Here is a 23,256-nt window from a genome sequence, read left to right as displayed (position 1 = left end):
GGTTGGGCAGTCCCCCCAGCAGTCACCCCAAGGTGTCCCCGGACCCCTCTCCTACCTTATAAGAGACATGGCAAATGGCCAAGAGGTTTTGCCTCTTTAAAAAGTGCGCAAATCTAGTGTAATTGCACACTTTGTCATGCCATGTTGTCGGTTTAAGTCACAGATGCTTGGGATTCAGGCTTTTATTTGCCGTTGTTGCTGAACTGATCAAAAACAAATGGCAATTATGAATGGCGCAGTGGAGTGGGGAGGGATCCCTTATTTTTATCAATTTGCTATCAATTTTCTTCCTTTTTAATAAAAACTTGAAAGTAACTTTTTAATTCCTTAGAAAAGTGTTTGGTTAAAATAAACACATTTTCAGTAAAAGGCTTTAAAAAAATCAAAGGCTGGAAATTTAGGGTGTTAACTGCACTTTGTTTTTAAAAGGAAAGCAGAAAATTCTGAATATCTTTTACATCACTAAAAACAAATCAGTAAGCAGTATAATTCAGTCAAAACCATTTACAGAAAAATTTTTCAACCCTTCTATTATTTTAGCATTGCATATCCAGAGCCAGGTAATTTACCTTTTCAAATGACTAGCATACGTGAAAAGAACTGTGCAGCAAAATAAAATGTCATTAAGTCCCTTGCAAAGACATTATTTGCATAGGAAATGGTTTTGTGAAAATCACTGGCCGAATTTCTCCGTGGTGTTGATTTCCCAGGAATTTGGTCACGAGGAATGCAGGTTGACTCACTGAGGATAAAACAGAGTTAAAATCAGTTTTGAGGGTCAGCATTCACAGCAATCTGCAAAGCTACGTGCTCTGCTCTGGAAGCTGGAATTTGCTTCATGCCATTTACGAAACTCGCTGCCATGCCTAACAGCAGCGACCACCGTCAACTGGCTTTCACACCAAGCAAGCTAGCTTCCAGCAAATCATCTGCCTTTACCTTACTCTCATAAGGGTGGACATTTGAAAAGGGCTTGCCCCCTTGCTTTCATAAATTCTGCACCGCCGCTTTCTCAGTACAGTGTAATTTTCCCGCTGGCGTGTTTCCACCTCGGCATTTTTTTTTCACTCCCTACTCACACAGATCTCCTGCCAAACTCCAGCTCCTATCTCAACAGCCTGGGCTTCCTACCGCTGCAGCAAAATGGCAGCACTCTTTGTGACAGATGACAGAAACATTTGCATTTAAGAGGACAACAGGGCAGCTAAGGCGAAGGAGCTTTGCAAAAATAATAACTCGTCCGATTTTTGGCAACACTTCAAGTAAGCGTTGCCTATTGTCAGAGCTGAGCTTTTCGGAAATCTCCTCTCTTCTGATGCGAGATGGGCTGCAGCCTTGCTAAGGACATCATTTCGGTAGGAGCATGACCTTTAAGTTACAGGTTTTGAATGTTGGGACCGCCACTATTTTGTCTGGGACATACGTCGGGTAGGTCATGCCAGGTGGCGGCTCAGAAGCCCAGCGCGTACAAACCAGTTGTGGGGACGGATCCTTCTGGGTGGCTGGGCCACCGTGCGGCTGCACTGGGGCTTGCTCATGCCCAGCTACAGCAGTGCAGAAGTCCAAAGGATCATCTAGCATCAGCAGTGCCAGCTCAGGAGGGATGAGTACCAGGACTAAGGTCTATGGGGAACAGACAGGAGGGCAACGGGCACCCTGCAGTGGCAATGAGTTTGCTGCCCAGGTGTTACGGTTATTCCAGCAGCTCTGCAAAGTCATGTGCAACCATCAGCCTCCGTACGGTGTTTCATTAACAGCTGCCTATTCCCAAGACTGCATTTGTTTTGTGCTGCTGGGAACCAACGTGCTCCCCTGATGTCTTGTGGGAGGGTCGGAGAGAAGCGGCGGGGAGAGGGAGAGGTAGTGGGAAGGACCTGCAGCCTTTCTGGCTGGGGGATTATCAGCATTCAGGCAACTGGTTTGGTCATCTCAGAGAAGTCGACACGCTGCTAGCCTGCGCGAAGGGCAAATACAGACCATAAATCGTCTCAGCTTGCATGGCAAGGCTGTGTGTGAAGAGGGAAATGGCCTTACAGCGTCATCTGAGTTAAAGCCTAAGCTGACAGCGAGGAAGATTTGCCAAAATACTTGCGCTTGTCCTCCCAGAGACACTGTCTTTCTCCCGGGCAGGAGCACTCTTCGGCAGAGAGCCCCCTCCAGCTCTCCTGAGCAGCCCTGGCCATGGCTGATGGTTTCCCAGCCACAGCTTGACCTCATGACTGTCTAGGAGATCTGAAGCATTTGCAGCTGACCTTCCAAATGAAGGTTTAATTTAGAGCCAGAAGACTCCTTCCAGCTTTTGGCTCCCTTTCTTTGAATCCTTCCTCAGTTTGAAAGGCCAGGTCCCAGCCCTGCCCGCAGGACGGCTGCGAGCAAACCCGCGGGGCGTTTGCATTCGTCCCTTGCCGCGGGGTGAAAGGTAAATTGCTCCCCCACAGCTGTCCCTTGGCCACTGCTGCTCAATCAGCCCTTTGTCGTTGGCCTGGGGACAGCAGAGCAAGCAGGGCAGGAGCTGGGAACGGAGAGAAGACGAGAGAGAGAACGAGAACCCATGTATCCAGCCTTCAGTGCCATAGGAAAGCTGGATTCCTTAGGTCCGCGCTTCCCAGAACTGCTGCAGCCATAAGCTCTGGTTAGCTCCACTGATACGGGCATAAACGCAGCTTCAGCACTGTTTTCCTCATCGACTTGGCAGAAGCTAAATCAGCAAAAGCGCTGCGTTTTTGGTAAACTATGCATTTCTACTCAGGGTGCTTACTGGGAGAGCTAGAAACTTACGTTCATCCAGTGACGCAGGTAATGTCGTGGAGGCTTCAGTCATACAGCACAGGGCTTTTTTTTCTGCATTTGTGTATGGCACAAGAATACCGTGTCCCATGGCTTGAGTTCCTCTGCTTTACAGTATTACAAATCAGAGATTATAATGCTGCCTTCTGGATCCCTTCACAGCTAAGCCACAAATTATCTCTGCCGCTGAACCTCTCATTGCTTCAGCGGAAGATATTTCCCTACCTAAAAAAAAGGAAAATAAACCCTTGTGATGTGTTCATGGTGAGCACAGTAGAAATTAATGGACTCGTGTACTTTTAAGAATTAGACATTAGTTTTTTCCACAGGAAATATATTTATGCTCACTTTTTGTGTGCATGGTGGGATGTTCAAATAGAAGCTTCTGTGTGCGTAATAGCTGCCTGCACTGGGCATGCCGCTAAGCCTTTTGCTCACAGAAAGATCAGTTTATGTATAAAATAGCCCAGAGATAACACATTTCACATAGTAAGGACCATTTAAGTTCCCTCAGCAGTCCTTTGGCTGGCATACTTGAAAATACCAGGCGTCTCAGAATCAATAACACCTCTTGGCACTAAGAAGTCCCAAACCCAACCAAAACTCTTTTCTTTGATGATCAGTTGGACAACTATAAACTTGTGGGAAATGTTTTGATGTCTTGCCAGGAACAGATAGTTTTTCTTTACTGGCTGATCTCTTTGATATTGTATTGGGATCTCAAGAACTTTTTTCTCCGGAGGGCTTTGAGAAAAATAGGTCTTGTTCTTGGACTCTCACAATATGTCCTGCAGGGATTAAAATAAAACTTGTTTATAATCTATTGCTTCCTGCATTGAAGGGGCTTGCAGAGTCTGCCAGAAAACACTGTACTTTGTTGCTATTGCCACTGTGGTTTTTTTACATAGTAATTTCACCTAAGGCCAGGCAGCAGAATCAATAGCCACGGTTAATGGCAAATTATTGAGAGAGTTATCTCAGGATTAACTCGTTCCTGTGTACAGGAGTAGTTCTCATTAGCAACATTTAAGACGTCCCGGTTGTTGACCAAACGAGTATTTTGCTGCTCTGATTTTCATGAAGTTCTCACTTTTCCTATACGCACAACCCCCCAAAACAAGAACTACTCAATTTTTGAAATCTGAAGTAAGTAAGTCAGCTGATGGTAGCAGACAGCAAACTTGCTTGCAGGCTCAATGGTCCGTTATCTGAAAGGATAACAAGAGCAGTCCAAACCTATTAGATGAATCAGCAATATGAAATCAACTTTGCTAGAACCAGCAACAAAGAAGCAATTCACAACAGATCAGTGTGGATGTGCCCAGAGGCTTTGAACTTAAATAAATAATAGCAGCTGTAAAATAATTTTTTTAATTAAAAATCCCCCATTTTTCCCAACACGCCAGCATGTCCACCTTCATTTTTCCCTTTTCTGTGAACGAGTAGTCCTGGAATTAATTTTGGATGATGCGAACCATAACCCTTAAAATCCTTAAGTGACTGCTCACATCTGTATGACTTTCCTTCACTTGAAAGGGCTAGAAATGCAAATGAATTAATCTGCAGGATGAGCTTGATGCAGAAAAATGTTGTTTACTTCATTAAGTTTTGAACAGTCCATGGTTACCCCCTGCTTTGAAAAAAAAGGCAAAAGCCATATGACACTAGAAAAAATTTCAAGACCTTTTAGCAACTACTGAAATTAACCTGATGAACCCAGCTCTTGCCACAGGCAAGGTAAACAAATTGACCCTATGACTTACACATAGCTTTGCTTTGCATGTAAGTGGGGGATCACTGGCGTCAGGAGTTTCGACAAGAAAACTGAAGCTCTGTTTCCTCGCACAACAGTTCTCTTCAAAAGCGAAGGACAAAATAAAATGGCATAAGTAATCAGTACAGCAAGGGCATTTCCATTTTAATCTACAAATCTGCCTAAGTCACTTTGTCTTTACAGCAGAATTTGTCTGGGCATGGCATTCTTGAGTTTAAGCCTCCAAAGTCTTAAGTGGTGCTTAAGTTTAATTGCACGGTTGTGCCAACAACAGGACTGCATTAGGTGATGGGCTTTTCTGTGAGGGCACATCCCACAGCCTTGAGCATTGTACTGAGGTATTTTCCAAGTTATTGTGGGATGCTTGCCTTTTTCCCTTGATCTGTCTGCAAAAGAGTAATAAAACAGAAAGCTCTGGTTTGACGTGTCCTTCCTTCCAGCAAGTACCCAGTTGTTCAAGCTGTTTACCTTCATACATCTCTCTGGACGTGAGCGCTGGGTATGTGACGATTTGGCTGGAGGCCACTTCAGCCTTACCTTGTAGCCTTGAGAAGACAATGGTGAGCCTTGCCTAGCAGCTCACGCAGGCTGAGACGTGGCAGAGCAAAGACACTTGACATAGGTCTTACCAGCTGTGGACACCCCAGTGCTGACTCGTTCTGGACCAGAGCAGCACGCACAAAACAGTAGGACTGTATCAGCCTGCACCCTTGGGTTGATCAGCTGTGGCTTCAGAAGTCCGGGAAGCATGCCTTAACCCTTCAGCCCCAGGACATTCCGCTGGGATGTCAGTTCAGGAGAGGCTGGCATTGCCCATGAGGATTTGGCTATCCCGGAGCGTCCGTGGTTGGTGGGTAAGTTGTCTGGTGTTGGCAAGCTGCCTCCTCTTGTGTAGCGATGATGATCTGTGAGGCAGCTATTGCTATGGTTTATTGGCAGGGCCTGTTGCTGAATTAACAGCAGGAATAGAAAGAATGATGTTCCTGAAGTGTACTGGAGCAGCTGACAGCACTAGTGTGTCCAACATTTGTCTTCCACCAGCTCACAAAGTATGTGTGAAACAGAAAGGACAATACCGGTTCATTATTGCGTGCCTAACCCTAGCCCCAGGAGAGATCCACAAACATTCATAATGCAAGGTTCTCTGGTAAATAATGGGATATCAGGGTGTTCTGGCATTTATTCACTCATGCAAGAGGAGATTTTTCTCTCCTCTAAGCTGTAACTGTCTGCATCTGTTGCTGGTCTATAACTGTCCTGATTCCTGAAGTCACACCTTGAACTAGAAGTCAGATTTAACTGCGCCCTAAAGAGAGATGTGAATTGTACCCACGTAAATGAATAAATGTAAACCACACAAATTGCAGCACGGCTACAGACAGTACATTCAGGCAGCTGAAAAGACCGTGTTCCTCCCTACTGCCTCTTCTGGGATCCACTCTGCCTTTTGGGTACGAAGTTTATTGCCACATGCTACAGGTAGCATCCACAGTGGCCAACTTCCAGCAGCAATGAGCTGAATATTATGCTGCTTTGCAGGCCTATTGCGGGCATCTGGCAAGTGCGCTTTCTGCAGCAGGGACCTATTGAAGGGGAGCGGGAGAGTCAAGGGTGATTTTTTTCTTTCCTCTGCTTTCTTTGTGGAGAAAAATGTGAGCAGCGCAATTCACCTGCGACTACTGTCATGAGGTCTTGTGTAAAGCTTTGCTATCCTCTTCCCATCCTCCCAAGCACCCAAAACACCACGGCATGACCCTGGCTTGCTGTCAACAGGACCTTTCCTCAGGGCTGTAGCAGTGAGAAAGCAGAGCTCTCCATGCTCTCTCCCATGCCTGTGGGCACGAGTGGGCACCGGGTCCGGCCAGAGCTGGCTGTGGATCCCCGCTTGCGTCCCCAGCTCCCATCCATAGCCTGGCGAACAACGCACGCCAGACCTTTGCATGTCTTAAACCGTGACCTTGTATAGCTATTTTTCCACACACAAATGGTCTCATTTTTCTCCTGCTTGTGTTTGTGTTGTGCTCTTCACATGGGTTTTCCGTTATTAATCTCCTTTAGTTACACTGGTAATAGCTAGGTTCCTTCACTGCAGACATATTTTTCTCCTCTCCCCAGAGGGTTTGTGGGCATGGCGAGGCGGGGAGCGGAGCAGTGAGAAGTACAGCCTTCATAAATCAGGAGGCTGAATGAGCTTTTCCCAAGGTAAAGGCGATGCCTCAGTTGCTGTTCTATTAAAATAGATATTTTAGACTGTGATACGTAGGGGTTTGTTTCATATGCTGGAGCTACCTTCAGGAATGAATCTTCCCATTGTATATAAAGCCCATCTAACTGCTGAGAAAAGAAGGCTTTTTAAAAAAATGCGTTTCATCATATAATGTTTACATTTGCTTTACATTGTTATAGACTTACTGACTATTTGGCAGCTGAGACTTTTTAATAGTTCTGTTTTTCTTCTTTTTTTGAAAGCTAAAGGGATCCTGTCAGATTTGGAAGGGCCAGGAACTGACCTATTGTCTCTCTTTGCCAAGTCCGTGTAGTTCCTTGTGCAGGATATTTTCATAAATTAATGCCTCAGTAAAGTTGTTTTAAAAGGAAAAAGAAAGAAAAAAAGTGGCAGGAGCCCAACACCCCGCGATAACAAACACGTGCAGCTCAGCAGAGGGGTGAGCAGCCCCTCGGTGAGAAACCTCTGGGCAGCTCTAAGGCGATGAGTAACCCCCGCCATGGTCATGCCTTGGCAGTCAGAAACCATGAGTCAGCCCCCCCTTCCAAATTATAAGGGGGAGGTTGGCTTCAGAGTCCTTAGGCTTTAAAAATAATAATACATGTGGGGTTTTCCTTTTTGCCCGCCTTTCTGATGTTTGGACCCTTGACTATACATTCTGCTCGTGTTTTGCCGTTTCTCTCACCGACCCTGTGGTCCAGCGCAAAGTTGCATCATTTTTTTGAACTGCAAGGCGAGGTTCTCATCTAATCACTTCACTCCAGGAGCTGGGGCTTAACAAACAATAAATATCACAAGCCTGGCAAGGAGCTCTGAGAGCTCGCGCTGGTGATTGCTGCAATAACAAACTTGGATGTTTATGCAGTGTAGAAAATAGATGCAGTGAGAAAACAGGCTTCAGTTTCAAGATATAAATCTTCCCCGTTGTGAGAAATAGCTTCAGAGAGCTGTTTGTTTTAATTAATAGTTGCAGAATGGTGAATAATTGGGATAAAATAACTGGCCCAAACCTTCACCTAAATCCTAGAAGAAAAAAAAAAACAACAGACATTAAGAACTTCTTTTAAGATATGAAATTTCCAGCTAGCTTGTGGCTAAACATTTTCAAGTAAGAACTTATAGCTAGACTCCTGAACCCAGTTTTATAAAAGTGTCCTGGTTTAAATCTGGCCATTCATTTAAGTTCCTATATATAGATTTAGGATATCTAACTTAAGGTTTCATTTCTAAAAAATATACTTTGGCCTCTTTCATAAATATATTTTTATATTCATATATATATATATATATATAGTGAGAGAGATGTATGCATCTCTAAAATTCCTGGCTTCAGGCCTTGACTTGGCAGTGAAAAGAATATGTAAGGAGGTTTATGAAAAATAAATCTTTGCATTCCTCTAGCACCTTTCACCTGAGTATCTCAAAGCAGTTTACATCGAGGAGGAATTATGCCATATAGGGAAATATTTTTAGCCTTGCTCAACCCTAGAGGAAACTGCAGCACGGAGCGGTCCGGTGACTTGTCCCAGGTTGTCATAGTGCATACGATGGGTTTTCTGACCTGACCCAAGCTAGGGAGTGCCGTCTGTCTCGTCCGTCCCCCTCGCCGCTCTCCCCATCGCCTGCCTCCCGCTCCCGCCCTCGCTGCCGAAATCTGGCGGGGCCGCCCTGTGGGCTGCCGATCCTGCTGCTGCCCCCCCAGCACCTTCGTTTCTTTCAACATTTCTCACATCCCATCTCCCTCCGCATTTTGGAAGATGCAGCCCTGACCCCAAAGAGTTTACAAGGTAAATAGACAGAGATTTTATGTGTGGGTGAGAGAGACGCTAAGAAAGGCGGTTGTCTTGCCAACACCCCCTAATCACTTTGCTTACGTGTTTTATGTCTTTCCCTCATTCTTTATCTTTTTTGTTTATTTAGTTTATAAACTCTTCAGGCCGGGGATCCTGCCTCCTTCTTCTGCCTTTACAACACCTACCACAGCGTGGCCCCGAAGCTGGTTGGAGCCCCGCGCTGCTACCACAGTACAAACAATAATAAATAAAACCAGGACTGTGAAGAGATTATAATTAGAGCTGTGCAAAACTCAGCAGTTTTGGTTTGCATCGGTTCCTCCCTGCTGAGTCTACATTGTGTTTTGGATTTGTATGCAAAAAACCCAAAGCAAAACTCCCAAAGTGCCAAGTGTGGCCAGGTCTGGGCTCAAAATCCTGCACAAACCAGGGTGTTTTTAACGGTTCCTCCTTGAAATTATAAATCTGCCAAGGCTCAATCCAGGTTTACTGAAAGGTTCTTGAACCTTTGCAGAATTTGGGGGCCGGCCAAGTTTTCGGTTTCATTACAAAAGTCTCTCTCAGCTCTGCTTAACATACTAATTGCCACACCACACTGCCCTGTGGCTAACAAGAGGATTTAATCTTCCCCGGCTGCCCGTGCAGATCCACTTATGACCACCATGGCTGGCTTTAAAACCAAATTTCAGATCGCCGCATTCGCTGGCGGTGCCCAACTGCTGCAGGTAAACAGAACCGTGTCCGAAATCCTGGACGGAGGCATTTGCTCCGTCCCGGGGTATAGCACCGCAACCGCCTTCAGCTGAGTAATCCCTCGCCTTCCTCGCCCGAGTGCCCGTGGGAGGCCGTCGGGAGGGAACCGATGAGCAGGAGGTTGCGGGGAGGCACGGCGTTTTGGCTGGCAGCACGGGCGTGCAAAGCCTTCACTGCTACCCCCTTGCGCACACGGCTGCTGCTCACCTCTTCCTCCCTCGTTAGAGCTAGAGGTGAAGGGCTCCAGCCCCCAAAAAGTGATGATGCTTATGCGGCCAAAAGGCCCGAGGGCGGTCAAGTGCGGCAACACCACGCGCCAGGGCCAAAATCAGAGAGGCGAGGAGAGTAACATCCTCCCCAGGCTGGGGGAAGCCCTGCATCCAGGGGATGTACATGGGGCTCCGCCTCAGGCTAGCAGCGTATAGGACAGCTTTTTAAATAGCTGCCTGCCAATAAAGGCTTCGTACAAACGTCTTTTGAATCCAGCCGCTTCCACTCCTCGCCCGTGATAAAGAGCAGCAGGCAGCTAGCGCAAAGCTGGGCAGGAGAGAGGAGGTGCGGACATCTCCGCCATCGACAGGAGAGGAGGGGAGTACCAAAATGAACCTGGCCCGTTATAGGGCTCGGCACAGTGCTAGCTATGGCCTGGTGCCCCTACCAGAGCATCCAACATCTCAGGGGAGCAGAGACCTCCTAGCTCCTGGCTTGCAGGTCTTTCCACAGGCTGTGCAAGCGAGGCTGGCTCCTGGGGCTGTCGCGCTGTCTGGCCGTGCGAGACCACGTACACTTTTGGGATATGCTAAGTCACAAGTGTTTGAACTAGAGCTGGCAGGAGCCTTCACACCGAAACGCATCTTTCCTGGCAAAATTTGTAGGATCTGCTGTGTTACAGAAAATCATAGTGATTTTGATGAACTTTTTAGGAACAATAAGTAAAAACAAGTGAAGATGTGAATAGGGGTATTTCAGTGTTTTCCAAATGAAAAGTTGGGGGGGCATGCATTTCACCGTGATTTTTGCCTTCTGCAAATTATTAGCAAATATGAAAGGGAAAAATTTAGATTTCATGGCAAAGAAATCATTTGCTTTTACCCAGGCTTGGCATGGTCTGGGGGTCTGGAGGGTGGGTTTTTTTGACTCTTTTTGCAGGATAGAAAATCCACTTTCTTATTAACAGTAATTAAAACCTTAGCTCAGATTCCTAGGAAAAAGTGGTTGTGTGCCTTACCATGGGCATTTCAGCTGACTATACTAGAGGTAAGGGAAAGCAGGGCGAAGAACCCCAGCTTTTTTGATGGGGTGCATAGTGCCTCAGCTGGAGCACGGTACGTGACCGCGGTTCACGTACAGCTTTTGCTTTTTCCCTCTGTTCTTGCGTAACCTCTCAGCAGTAAAAGAGTCATTTAAGCACAGAGGAGGAAGCATCCATGGCCCTGGGATCCAGGCTGGAGGCAGCTCTCCTGGATGAGTAGTCTTTGCTGTGCTGCACGGCTCTCCTGGGCTTGCTCCTAAGTCCAACCACGGCTGGACCGTGGACCTGTACACCACGGGGAGGGCAGGGGGGTGCAGCTGGGGCGGCAGGGCCGTGCCTTTCAGCAGCAGCAGGGCTTAAGCACGCTCTTTCATCCTGGTTTCAGGGCTGGGCACGCAGCGAAGGAAGCCAAGCACAGCAGTCAAGCGACCAAAACCAGAGCCTCAATGTCATGGATTCATGGTGATGGTCATTTTTGGTTTACACTACACTGGTGCAGAAAGACAAGCACCCAGTCACAGCTGGGATTTTTAATATGCTTTAAAACATGAAAGTGAAAGCTTTCTGAAGTATTAATTAGCAAAAAGATAGATATCTTATTTTCCTTCTCACTGATAACTAGTTCCATATGGAGTTAAACAAGCTTGCTCTGAAGGGATGAGAGACACTGCAGAACAACAAATAACCCAGGCATTTTTAAATAAGGCTTAGACATATTATAGATTATACTGAGTTAGAAGATCGAAGTCGTAGTTCATGCTAAGTAAAAATATTAAAAGAGCAAGTAGATGTGAAGCAAAGCAATTAAATCTGGGGGTCTTCGGTAGTCCCAACAGGTACCTATTTTATTAATGAATTTTAGCTTGTTGACCTGAAAAAGATCTGTTTTCCCCCATGGCAGAAAGTTGCGTAAAGACCTCCATGGCTTCTCAGTTCTACCTGTAGAACCTCAAAAAAGCCAGTAACCCAAAAGCTTAATTAAACTGCAGCACCAGTTTAAATTATTTTACTAAATGCTGGGACAGTGAAATCTCACCAGGCCATTCTCATATTCCTACACCTCAATGTTCATGTTAATACATGTCCCTTTTTATTGCTGTGCTTTTTCTCTGCAATGATATATGAAAAAGAAGAGACATGCAAGAGAAAAATGATTGTTTCTCCAAGCAAGATCTATAATATTCTTCTCCCCAGCAGTATTCCCTGCAGTATAAGGCTAAAGAGCTGTAAGAGTGATAGGAGGTGTAACCGACTTTTTTTTCCTTAATTAACAGTGCAGTGCCTTGCAACAGAAAACTGAAGCAGGTTTCTGCTGACTTAGCATATGCCTCATGAGGAAGAAATCTATCTGGCAATTATGGCTTTGCGTCTCCCGCCCTGTCTTCTGTTGTTTGTATAAGACACCGGTACTTCTGCCACAGGCTTCTTCGTACAGCTGTCCTGTCAATGCCAGCTTTCATAGGTAATCCATCTAGCTCAGCAGAGTTCAAATAAGACACCTCCCTTTCTTTAATTAATGCTTTATTTGAGTCTCCCCTGGGGATGTAGCCATGCTGATTTTTCAAAATTCTCTGTTATTTTTCAAGCACAAAAGAAATGTAAAAAGTCCACCATTGAGATTCTAAATTTGGAAAATCTGCTTTACTCAGTCTCCTATTCTCAGTCAGTGTTTTAAATGCCCACGGACATCTCTTTAGCTACAGAATGTATTATGCAATTAATTCTCTAGCTTGGGAAGGAGAAAAAAGACAAATCCAGTCAAATTCATTCTCCCTGCAATCTCTTCTGATGCTCTGCATCCACAGTTCCTGTAGCTATAGCCAGTATATGCACTGATTTATGCTGTCACACCCCACGTATGCTCAGACCCTTCCAGGTGCTGAGCAATCTCAGCTCAAGTCATGAACTGTTTCTTGCTGTGTAGTTGCTTTTGCTGCACAGTTTATGCCTGTGGCTTTTGCTGATCTGGGACCGAATGCTGTGGCTTGGTATGGCTGAACAGACAGACAGACACCCTCAACGTCAGGTCACTGCGGCGGCAAAACCGGACCAGACAGTCTAGAGTCCACCCACTCACCGTGACTTTTTCAAGAATTCATTAAAAATATGTGTGTGGCAGTGCTGTTAATCAGGCCTCGTATACACAAGCGAGCTAGTAAAATCCATCAAATGACAGATAAGCCAGACAGGCTAAAACCAAAGGGTTCAGCAAAGCATGTTTGAATCAGTAAGAATCAAGAACTGCTACGCCCTCAATCAGCACTGTCTGATAATATTTTACTTGCTTTGGGTTTCTGTGTTTTAATGAGCAAACAATGGTGTTTTGTAATCCTCATGATTTAAATACATAACACCACGTTGTGCTTCTGTAGCTTCTTCCTCAAATTGTGTTGTGTGCATTAAGCAAGGCTTGCGGCATCCTTCAAAGGGTGGGAGAGTTTCAGTGAACTTGTTACTTAAAGATGACCCTAGAGACTTGGCCCCTGCAGAGTAGAGAAGAAATAAGGGCAGAAGTTTTCATTCACCCTTTTCAACAGCGCATAGTGCAAAGGTACGGTTTTCACTTTCCAAGACCCTTACGAGTCAGCTCCTATGAAGCTTACTTCATCACTTTCACCGAAATAGGGCACATCAAAATGAGTGTCCAGACACAGGCTTGATTTCCTGACATCAGCACAAATCTGCACACGGACCAGCCCTTAGTTTTGCTACAGGGTTTGGCTAAATGGTATGACAATTCTTTCGCAGAGCTGAAAATAGAAGCCCAGATGGTGGCCTCCCAGTGACACCCTCTGATCTCCAGACAATCATCCTTTTTCTTCCCGATTAATTTTTTTTCCTGGCATGACCACCATGCCACACTTCCAGCCTTGCTCTGCCGTGTCCATTTCAATCCTCAAAGAGCCAACAGTAGGAAAGAGAAAGGAGAACCATCATCTTCTCTCCTCCTGTCCTCTTCCAACAGGGACTGATCTTCCTTTTTCCAATACAACTTACTTGCTTCTTACAGCCAACATTTCAGTCCCTGTTTTAGATCACTCTTATCTTTTGTACATCTGTGTCTTCTGTGTTGCACCAAGACTCAAACGTATCCAATTTCATGTGATTTCATGTCAGAAAGAGAAGAAATGGCAGATTATTTGATTCATGTGGTTAACAAAAATTGATGAGGTTCATCCAGGAAGTGATTTGTCCTCAATGCAGGAAGGCTGTGCTGGGGAGTAGACTGGAGCTTGGGTTTATGAAGTTCTGGTCTAGTCCGACAAGAACTGCCTGGAACATTTCTAGTACCTACATGTCTTGCTATCTAGATCACCATCACCATAATGCCTGTGCTCCTCCCAATAATAACACTCCCTCTCTCCATCTCTATTTGCCTTTCTTGCCAGCCTATAAAACCAGATGGACTGATAATTTGAAGTAAAGCTTTGTGTGTATAAGTACCAATAGAGAGCAGTTGTGTATCAATACTTGTGATAAGGCATAGAAATGTAACCTTGTCATACACAGTCCATCAGCTGTGCTAACTAGATGCTACCTTAGGTGGATGTCAGGTCAGTAGGCCTGGATTAAGGGAATTCACCCGCTGATTTCAGTATCAGTATGTAATCCTTGCAACTCAGCTGAGAAGAATCAAACCAGCTGCAGCACAGTCCAAAGTGTCCTCCCCATTACAGGAACTGGTGAAGCCTGTCTAGTCATAAGGCTGGTGAGGTTAGATTTTGTTCTCATGGAGGAATTTAATACAACTCAAAAAAGCAAAAGTAAAGGCAAAACAATCCGAGTGTAGAAGGCTTGATATCATCTCTTCAAAGTGTTAGGTGAGGCACAAACACTGAGTTCATCACACCCATCTAAAATGCTGAGCTTATCGCATCCATCTAGTGAAAGAAAGGTTAGGGCCACTTCTTTCTCAGTGCTCCTTTGGCACCATTTAAATACTCAGTACTTCATTTTCTTTTTCTTGTTTCTCTCTGTCCAGCATTGTTTAGAGATTTAAAAATTAAATTAATCAGCATCTGGGAGCATAAGTTCCAAGGTTGCTTTATTGTGAAATTAAGGTGTGACTCACAGTAGCTGCATATCCACCTTTGAGGCTGGACTAGCTTTGTTATTTTTGTGTGTTGTTTCTTTCCACGCTGGTTTTGCAGCAGGACTTGTAGCCACACAATATAATGAGCTGAGAAATGGCAGTGCGTCATCCAGGGTGCGGCTGAAGAGCGATGTCGCAAAGAGAGATGGCAAGATTACAGGGAGGATCTGAGCAGGATCTGGAGGGGAGTAAAGAATGAAACATCCTGTAACAACAAAAATAACCATTTATGTATGTAAATCAAGAGAAAGAGAGTTCTGCAAAGTCTGATTTACCTACCGGGGGAAAATCAGGGGAAAAAACCCAAATGTTTCAAAGCACTGGCTGCAAACAGACACACAGGTGCATGTGCAAATAGCTAAAATGAGACAAGCTCTGGCAGTAGTTACAGCACAGCCAGCAGCCGAGAGCTGCTGCATAACGGCAGCTGTGGAACATTACCGTTGTGTCCACTCAAAGAGTGGCACCACTTGAATTCTTCAGCTAGAAACAAGTACTTCTGGGAGCAGTAGAAATTATGCTGCCTGGTTTCCTGTGGCTCTGTATTTTGTGGTTGATTATCCGAGGCTAATAAGGGGCAAGAGCTGAATAAAGCTTTTCCTGTGGTCAGGGCATCCTGTGTGGATTCTCCAGGGTCTAATAATACAGTTCACCTTCCTCTTCTGCCTTTCCTTCAATGAGGCACTAATTTGGATGTCTGTCTTCTGCACAAGTGCCCAACTTTCAGAAATCTGTCCAAACTTTTTATCTGTAAAAGGACTCCGACTCTCTGGCAAATGTGTGAAGCCGGCCAGTTTACTCCAAAGCTGCTGTGGCACCATATACACAGATACATCATCAGCTAAACCTCATTTGCTTAGGAAGCCAGGATTCATTTGAAAGAAAAATATCACACCTTCCCTGAAGCAGTAACACTGCTAACATAATCTGTGTGCTGACCAGGCCTGCTTTAGGAACCCAGGGCTGAACTCTTGAGAGCTGCTTAGCAATTAAGCGAACGGCATCTTACACCAGAAGCAGCAACCACAGACACAGGTCTTACTGCAGAAGTTCATCAGTGCAACTGTGGCATAGGAAATATAAAAATATAATGCTCACCAAGAGGGTACCCACAGGAAATACCCCAGAAACAAAGTGCAGAGGGATAGACCTTTGTGTTTCCATTTAAACAGGAAAGGTAGATGGAAACCAAAATAAATGAAGCTAGACTTAAAATAAAGATTACTATATTCTAGGGCACCAAAGGTTATAACACCTGACCTAAGAACGGGTGGGGATGTTTGGGATAAAGGAAGGGAGGCCTGGAAAATTGTGGACTTATCTAGATAAGTTTCATGGAATGAAAATAAACAACCGATATCTGCTAAGGGGTACACGGAATAAGTCAAACAAGACAGTTTGGTGGTTAATATATTTTTGGTGTTCATGGAGAATTGGGTCTGCCAGAACAATAGGCTGTCATGGAAGTGGGCTTTGTGTAGCTTCTGCTCATGTACCTGTTTGCCTGACCTTTGAGGCTAGTGGCAAAAGCTCCCATCGACTGAAGCTGGTCTTTCTGTGCTGTTTGCACCCTCAGCAGAATGAAGCGAGGAGCTGCACAGCTCAGTGTTGGGGCAGGGAGCGCTGGCAGTTGGCTGTGAGACATTGACACACCACGGTGAGATGTTTCCCTGTGTACGTGCCACCTGGCAACCTTGCTTTGGGATACAGCATCTTTTTAGGATTGAGGCCAATTCCAAATCTGTTACAACTCATCCCAAAAACAGCCAGTTAATGGGAGCCTGTTCATCAAAGCCCTCTTGTTGTTGTTGTTGTTTCAATGCTAGGTCTCTGCTAATACGGATGCCAAAGTCATTTCATGAAGGATGCCATGGTAGATGCCAATTATCACTCCTCAGAGACCTGAAAAATAGTATATTTCTGTGCATATGTGTGTATGAGTCCTTCAGGAGACTCCAAAAGCTTATCCTAACGGTATAGTCTTGCAAACTGTTGACCGTTCTGGCTCCGGTCCAGCAAAGCACTTAAATATTTGGTGAACTCAGCAAGAATCTTCACATGCTTCAAGCTAACACATCCATAAGCACTTTGCTGGACCAGGCTGACAGAGGCTGCACTAGAGCTGCACCTCGCACAAGAGAAATCTCCCCAAGCTATTCATGGTCTCTAATGGCCAGTGCGGCCATTTGCTTCCTCACAGACAGCTACCAACAGGCTACATCAACATTTGCATTGTCTGGCTATGCTAAAAACAACAAAAAAAACATGTTTCGGTGGCTTTAGCATTTCACCTCAATGATGTTTCTCTAACAGGGGAGAAGCAAGGTGAGAGGGAGGCAGTTTTGCACACAGTGCTGCAGAGAAAAGATTTCCCTTCCCAGAATCAGCAGTCTCTGGACAGCAATGAATCCACTCAGGGACATGCTAAAAAATAAAGCGATTCCTAAAATAAACAATTCAGACTTCGAACCGTATGATAGGCAATTAGTATGTTTGAATAATTGGGTGTAACTGTAGGCAGAGAGAAGCTACAAGACCAGATGTGCACATAAAGCTAAACATAGGCTTTACAGGATCTAATCAAATCAGTCCACCATCTGGTATGAGAAGAAAAATCATGTGACAGACCTGGTCAACACGAGAAAATGGCACGAATTTCTGGATAACGAGCTTAAGCTAAATCAGTATGTTACACAAGGCAGAAATGGAAGCATCCATAAAATGGATTGCACTAGTTCAGCTAAATCACATCTGATTTTACTAAACTGATAGCATTTTCTCCTGTGAACTAGACCTTAGGTGACCTATCACAGATAACAAGCTGGCAATATTCAGAAATAAGTACGTGCAAGGTAGAATAGCTCATGGCAGACAAAAGTTCACATACACTCTTCTCTCCATACAAAATAAATCCTACCCATCAGATGACTCTTCTCCAAGCAGTTGGTGTTAAAGCCCTCAAATCAAGTGTTTCTAAGTCAGAGCTGCAGCAAGTGGATCCTCCTTCATTCTAGCTACCTTGGAAGCCAGGAGCTGCAGCAAAGGTTGGAAAGAGGGGAAATGGTAGGGTCTTAGGGGGACATGTCTACGTGGTGGTAAACCTGTGAGCCCAAAGTTGGGCCAGTGCTAGAGAAGGGGTGTTCAGTGGGCTGAACTGAGGACTCTGGTGGTTCGGAGACTCTGGGCTGGGATGTGGTGTTTGCATGGCCGCGGCAGCTCTGGCCCCAGGTGTGGTTGACTTTGCAGTGTCAGCTGGAAAATATCACATAACACCTCGCAGAGACTCTGGGAATGCCCTCGCTCGCCTTCTGTGGTCCACTGTGCTTTGATGGCTCTTGGTCATCCATGCTTAGGTTTGCAGTTTGTTGTGGGATGAGGACTGCACATGGAGGAGAGGAAGCCTGGGTGTCTTGTGGGGCTTCCAGAACCAAAGCACCTATCGTACAGTGGCTCCAATAGCAGGGGATGGGGCTCAACAACGCAGTGTCTCTTCCAGTCCTCCACCCCGCCACGACACCTTGGGCTGTCCTGTGGGCACAGCTTCATAGTTTTCCCCACTTGAGTGAGGCAAACAGGAAGCCAAAGTCAATCTAGCTTAACCAAAAGCAGAACTTGCTGTTGCTCCATGACATTTTGATTGGTAACACAAACTGGGCTGTCTTCTCTCGCTCCTCCATGTCGTGCTGCATCCCCAGTACCAGCAGCCCAGACACGTTGCAGACAACTGCACGAAGGCTGTACAGCTCAGCCATTTTGATCAGTTCATGTAGGACTGCTACAGGCAGGGAGAGAGCAGAGCCTTAAGGAGGTGACAGCAACTTTATTTGATTTATGGGGTTTAGCTTTTGATACAAAGCTCCACCCACTTAGCAACACATGAGTGTATTTGTGGGTTTACAGATTTACTTCAGTGCTCCAGCAGACCATCTTCCCCTTCTGCTACTCCTCTGGAAAGAGTTCAAGTCAGTGTGTTGTGTGCATAATTGATATTGGCTCTCCCAGCCTCCAGGAATCATATTAAAAAGATAGGCAAAACCTGGGGGGAGGGATATTTCTGGCTTAAAGTGAGAGGATTTGGGGGAGACCATGTGGCTACTCCAACTGAGTTTTCCACATGTGCATTTTGTTTATGGTGTGCGTGTGCAAAACATGTCAGAAAAAAAGCTCTCGGGGGAGTTAGGAATCTGTCCAGCATTTGGCAAATCCCCAGCATGATCCAGCCCTCCTCCTCCATGCTGCTGCCATTCCTAGGGTCCCCTTCTCCACAAGGCATTTCTGCAGCAGGAGCCCACCGAGGTAAAAGGAGGTATTTAGAGACACCAGCTTTCACAAACAGAGGCTCAAAAGCAACCTCAAACGGCACATAGGTATTGAAAGCCAACCTGGTGCCAGAGGTGAAGGGCAGAGACGCCCTGCGTCCCACAGGTTGCGTGACCCAGTTCCCGTTCATGGCTTGCTGTGACTCACTGGAGCTGGTTGCAAGACATTTTATTTGTCTAACAGTCCTGCATGTCACCATGGAGTCCAGCCCCCTTTCACGGGGGGATGTTAAAATGAATATACATTTCAACACTCCTTCAGCTCACCTCATAGCCCCAATAACAACAGTGTAATATTCTAAACTGCTTTTGCAAGTCTCCTTTCTACAGGGCAGTTGAAAGGATATAAAAGCATTTTAACAATTTTATAGATCGTCTCCGGAGCGCTTTTGTGATGTGGGAGAACAGAAGTTTTGTTGCCATTTGCCCGTGGACAGCTGCCAAACTCACCTGTCTCCACAGAGCCTGCGAGGGCCATATCACATCTCTCTGGAAACTCTGCAGCCAGCCCTGGATGGCTTCTCACTTTACTCAGCCGAAAAACATGTTGCACAATTTAACCCTTTGCCCGCACGCTTGCCTGGGTGTGTTACTCAAAACCGGCAACTCGTTCCGTTTGGGCTTAAGGAAAGTAATAGCTGCTAGGTGGTTTTGGAGAAACCTAAAACCAGGACTCTCTTGTGAAAAACCTGCACCCATGTGAAAAGTCTCCTAACCCTGCAAGTCATCCTACTGACTTCAGTCAAGCCTTGAAGTGTCCATAGCTTTCCTTTTGTCACTCCTTAATCACAGTTAACCAGCCTCCAAACTTGACCCCTTTTTAACAGGCTCCAATCCGACAAGATACCTAAGAATTTGTCTTTCTGACTAAAGTTTTACCAGTCTAGTTGTATGTTCAAAGTAAGGCATATTTTAGAGCATCTGAAGCCAGAAAGTGGTGGCTTGAACCTGTGTATAAAACGCAAAGCTAAGAATTAGAAGAGATCTGCCCCTGACCACATCTTCTTATGGGTCACTTAATTTTGCATGGTCCTGCTTCTAATCTCAAAAATAACCACTAAAACCCTCCCGTGTATACGGCTGACACAGGAGAACTGAGCAGCTTCATTTGTTAATGTTCAGGAAATATTTGCAGATCCTTATGTGGAAGGTGTGACAGCGTGTAGTGTAATCTACTCCCTTATGTATCAATTTCTCATTTTCCCTCCCTACAAATGAATATTTACATTCTCTACCCTCCTCTTCTGGAAAGAAAAGTGCATAAAATTATTCTACATCACTTTCTTTCACTGAGTTGGCAAAATACAGAGAAATACAGCAAGTTTAAATGACATGGAATATGCAGGCATAGCTTATCTAAGATCAAGCGTGCAGATCAAAATCAACAAAGCCTCACAAAAGAAAGCCCCAAAAGATCTTTCATCTGCCTGATCCCATTTCCCTGCCTACACCTCTTTTTACCCTACTGTAATGTATTAGTTCTGCTTTAGTTTCTCTCTGCGCAACGCTTCTGCTTAAGAAAGATTCTGTTGAGTCATTACCAGCATCAGCCAAACAGGCTTTTCAAGAATGGAGGAGAAAATAAATGCTGTGGTTTTTAAATTAATTCCATGCTGCTTAACCCTTAAACCACTAGTGACTTCCAGACTGCCAACCGAGTTAATGCTGAGCAGAACGTGTAGCTGTTGTGCCCGAGATGAGAGCACTGTCAGTGCTTCTGTCCGTGACCACACCAGAGAGAGAGACCTACCACAGCAGCATCGACCATGCTCTCCTAGCAGCTCATGAGATGCAGGAAAAGGCAGAGATGCCGCCGGCGGCATGGGGTCAGGCTGGCCGGGAAGCGGCTGCTCCTCTGCCGGGCACAGCCTCTGCTGGCATCCCTTCCCCTCAACCAGAGAGCGTCAGCATCTCCCCCAGTTGATGTTTGACTGTCACTCATCCCAAGCCAGGCTTGGCACCAACCGCCCTGGACCTGGGGGGGCTGCAGTGAGCAGCCCCCATCCTCCCATGCCCACACACCTTGCCCTGCCCGCTCCGGTCACGGCTCGGGCAGTGCCGGCCATGAGCCTGAAAGCCCATGGGCAGAAATCCTAGTGAAGGGCTATGCCGTGTCACCCACCCTCTAAATACTCCCTCCTTGCTGCTTAAAAATAGTGCCCCAGATAACCCACACCCACACCAAAGCAGATGCAGGGAGAGGGGCTCTTCTACTAGAAGACGGTTGGCATGAAAGTAGAAATGAGAGACGAGCACATCTCTCCCTCCGTGAGGTAGGAGAGAGACTCCACTCCTCCTTCCCCCGGCAGGTTGTATATAGGAGAGAACAGTGGTTGCCAAAATGATATAACATGAATAAGCTCCTGGTACCTCGAGGTTTGAGGGGCCCCCAGGGGAGCGACACTTGGAGTGAGAAAAGGCAGAGGAGGGGAAAGCGGATAAGGTGATTTTCTTTGCCTTGGTTTTTAAAGCAATCTCAGCCTGCTAAACTTTCAGTCCATGCTGCCAATGGCTATTTCCAAAGTTATCTTTGCACAGAAAAAGGCTGGAATCCTTCTCTCTCATTCTCTCTGTCTCCCTTTTTAATGAAAGCTCAGTTTAGATCTGATATCACTTTAAAAGGTTTGCTATCGAAGTTTATTAGACCCACTGGGACAGATCACAGTTTTCAGAGGCTCAGAGTTTCACAGCAGATAACTGTAAAGTGAACTATCCAATGTTCTTCAAAATGCTCATTTTTCTTGGGCTCATCTATTAAACAAAGCTGCACTGTATTCAAGCATTATTAGAAGCAATCCCAGTTGCTTACACGATGCTGGCCACAGTTTTGCCATCAGACCAAACCAGAGCAGTCACCAGTCCCCAGTCTGTCCCAGTGGGTGAGCGGGACGCCATTTGCAGTGAAGGCAAGCCCTGGCAGCGCAACGGGATAACGCCTGCTTGGCGCTCCTAGAAAAGGCCAGAATGTCACAAAAGCAGTAGGAAGTGTGAGAGCAGCGTCCCTTTAAAAAAATCCAGATTTGCCTTTCCCTACTTAAAAATAATAATAACTAGAAAAGACTCCCCTGCCTGGGGACTATGCCTGAGAAATTTCAGCTGGAAAGCAAAGAAATGAGAGGAGGGATTAGCACGTCAAGCTTCCTATAGAACAGTTGTTCTTTTTTTTTAATGAAGTCATTGGTATTATTATGTGGTTTTCGGTAGGCTGTCCTCCTAACAATGCATGGGAATAAACACCGTATCTGGTAGGATCTCTGACTGTAACATGTATCACAGAGGCATCTATTTACAGTGTGAAGGGAGGGGAGCCGTTTCGTTTCCCAAGACAGTAATGGAAAGCATGATGTCCTACAACTAAGGGTGGTGAAGCGCTGGGAGAGGTAGTGGGAAAAAACATTCACCATAAACCGAAGAGCGAAAGAGAGTTTCAGGGCAGATATTTGCAGGATGCATCATCGCCGAGAGAAGCTGGCAACCCTGGGAAAAGGCTGAGAGACAAAATGGCTGACTCAAGGGGTCAAGTCCTTGGGCCACCGACGTCCCGTCCTTCTGCTGCCGCTTCACGCGGCTTTACAGCCCTCCCTGTGACTTCGTAGCCTCATTCGATCTCTCCAGAGCAACAGGCTAGGCAAAACTCAGAGGAGCTGGTCTTCCTCAGACGCCCACACTCCATGCCAGGCTTTATCCATCCAGAGCTTTTGGCCAGTGAATGCCTCTCACCAGAAGCACGTGCGACCATTTGACAGCTCGTCTGCTTTCTGATTCCTTAACAGGTCGTGCAGATGGACCAGAAGCTGGATGACATCCTGAACACGCTCCAGGCTCAGTTTGGGGATCAGCCACAGGCACAGATGTCAGGGCCAGCCACCCCACCTGTCAGACAGCTACAGACAACCTCGGATTCCCCCCCAGTGAACCGGAAAATTTGAAAGCCGGAGGACAGCCACATGTCACCCTCTCATTCTTTTACGTCCGGTTATTTTTAAGTCTTGGTGTGTCAGGATTCGGCCGTGTGGTGGGTGAAATGAAATATTCTGCTGTAGTAGATTAAATAAAAAAATGAGAAGCAGCAGCAGGAAGACAGTCACGACCCTAGGAGGGCACATAAGTTTTGCACCTGTTTAATTAGCCATCGTTAGCTAACCTCTGTCAGCCGATGGCGGTCCCGGGCAGCCAGCCCCATTTAGGCTCGCTGCACACGCACGGGGCGCGCTGTTGAGGTAAAGCATCCGAGCGAGGGTTAGGATGACCCATTCGT

The 23,256-nt window shown here is 45.9% G+C and overlaps 1 protein-coding gene across 1 annotated transcript in view; it reads left to right on the top strand.

Moving 5' to 3' along the window:
- LOC104836629 (potassium voltage-gated channel subfamily KQT member 1-like) overlaps positions 1 to 22,927 on the top strand; it is a 504,398-nt gene extending 481,471 nt beyond the window's left edge. The window contains exon 16 of the mRNA XM_010575314.1: positions 22,772 to 22,927. Coding sequence (XP_010573616.1) covers positions 22,772 to 22,927 — 156 coding nt within the window. The remainder of the gene's footprint in view (positions 1 to 22,771) is intronic.
- Positions 22,928 to 23,256: the final 329 nt, after the last annotated feature.

The sequence above is a fragment of the Haliaeetus leucocephalus genome, unplaced genomic scaffold (assembly GCF_000737465.1).
Source record: "Haliaeetus leucocephalus isolate CR32 unplaced genomic scaffold, Haliaeetus_leucocephalus-4.0 Scaffold473, whole genome shotgun sequence".
NCBI lineage: Eukaryota > Metazoa > Chordata > Aves > Accipitriformes > Accipitridae > Haliaeetus > Haliaeetus leucocephalus.
The sequence above is the reverse complement of the archived record's forward strand: the minus strand, read 5'-3'. Positions and strand labels throughout refer to the sequence as shown.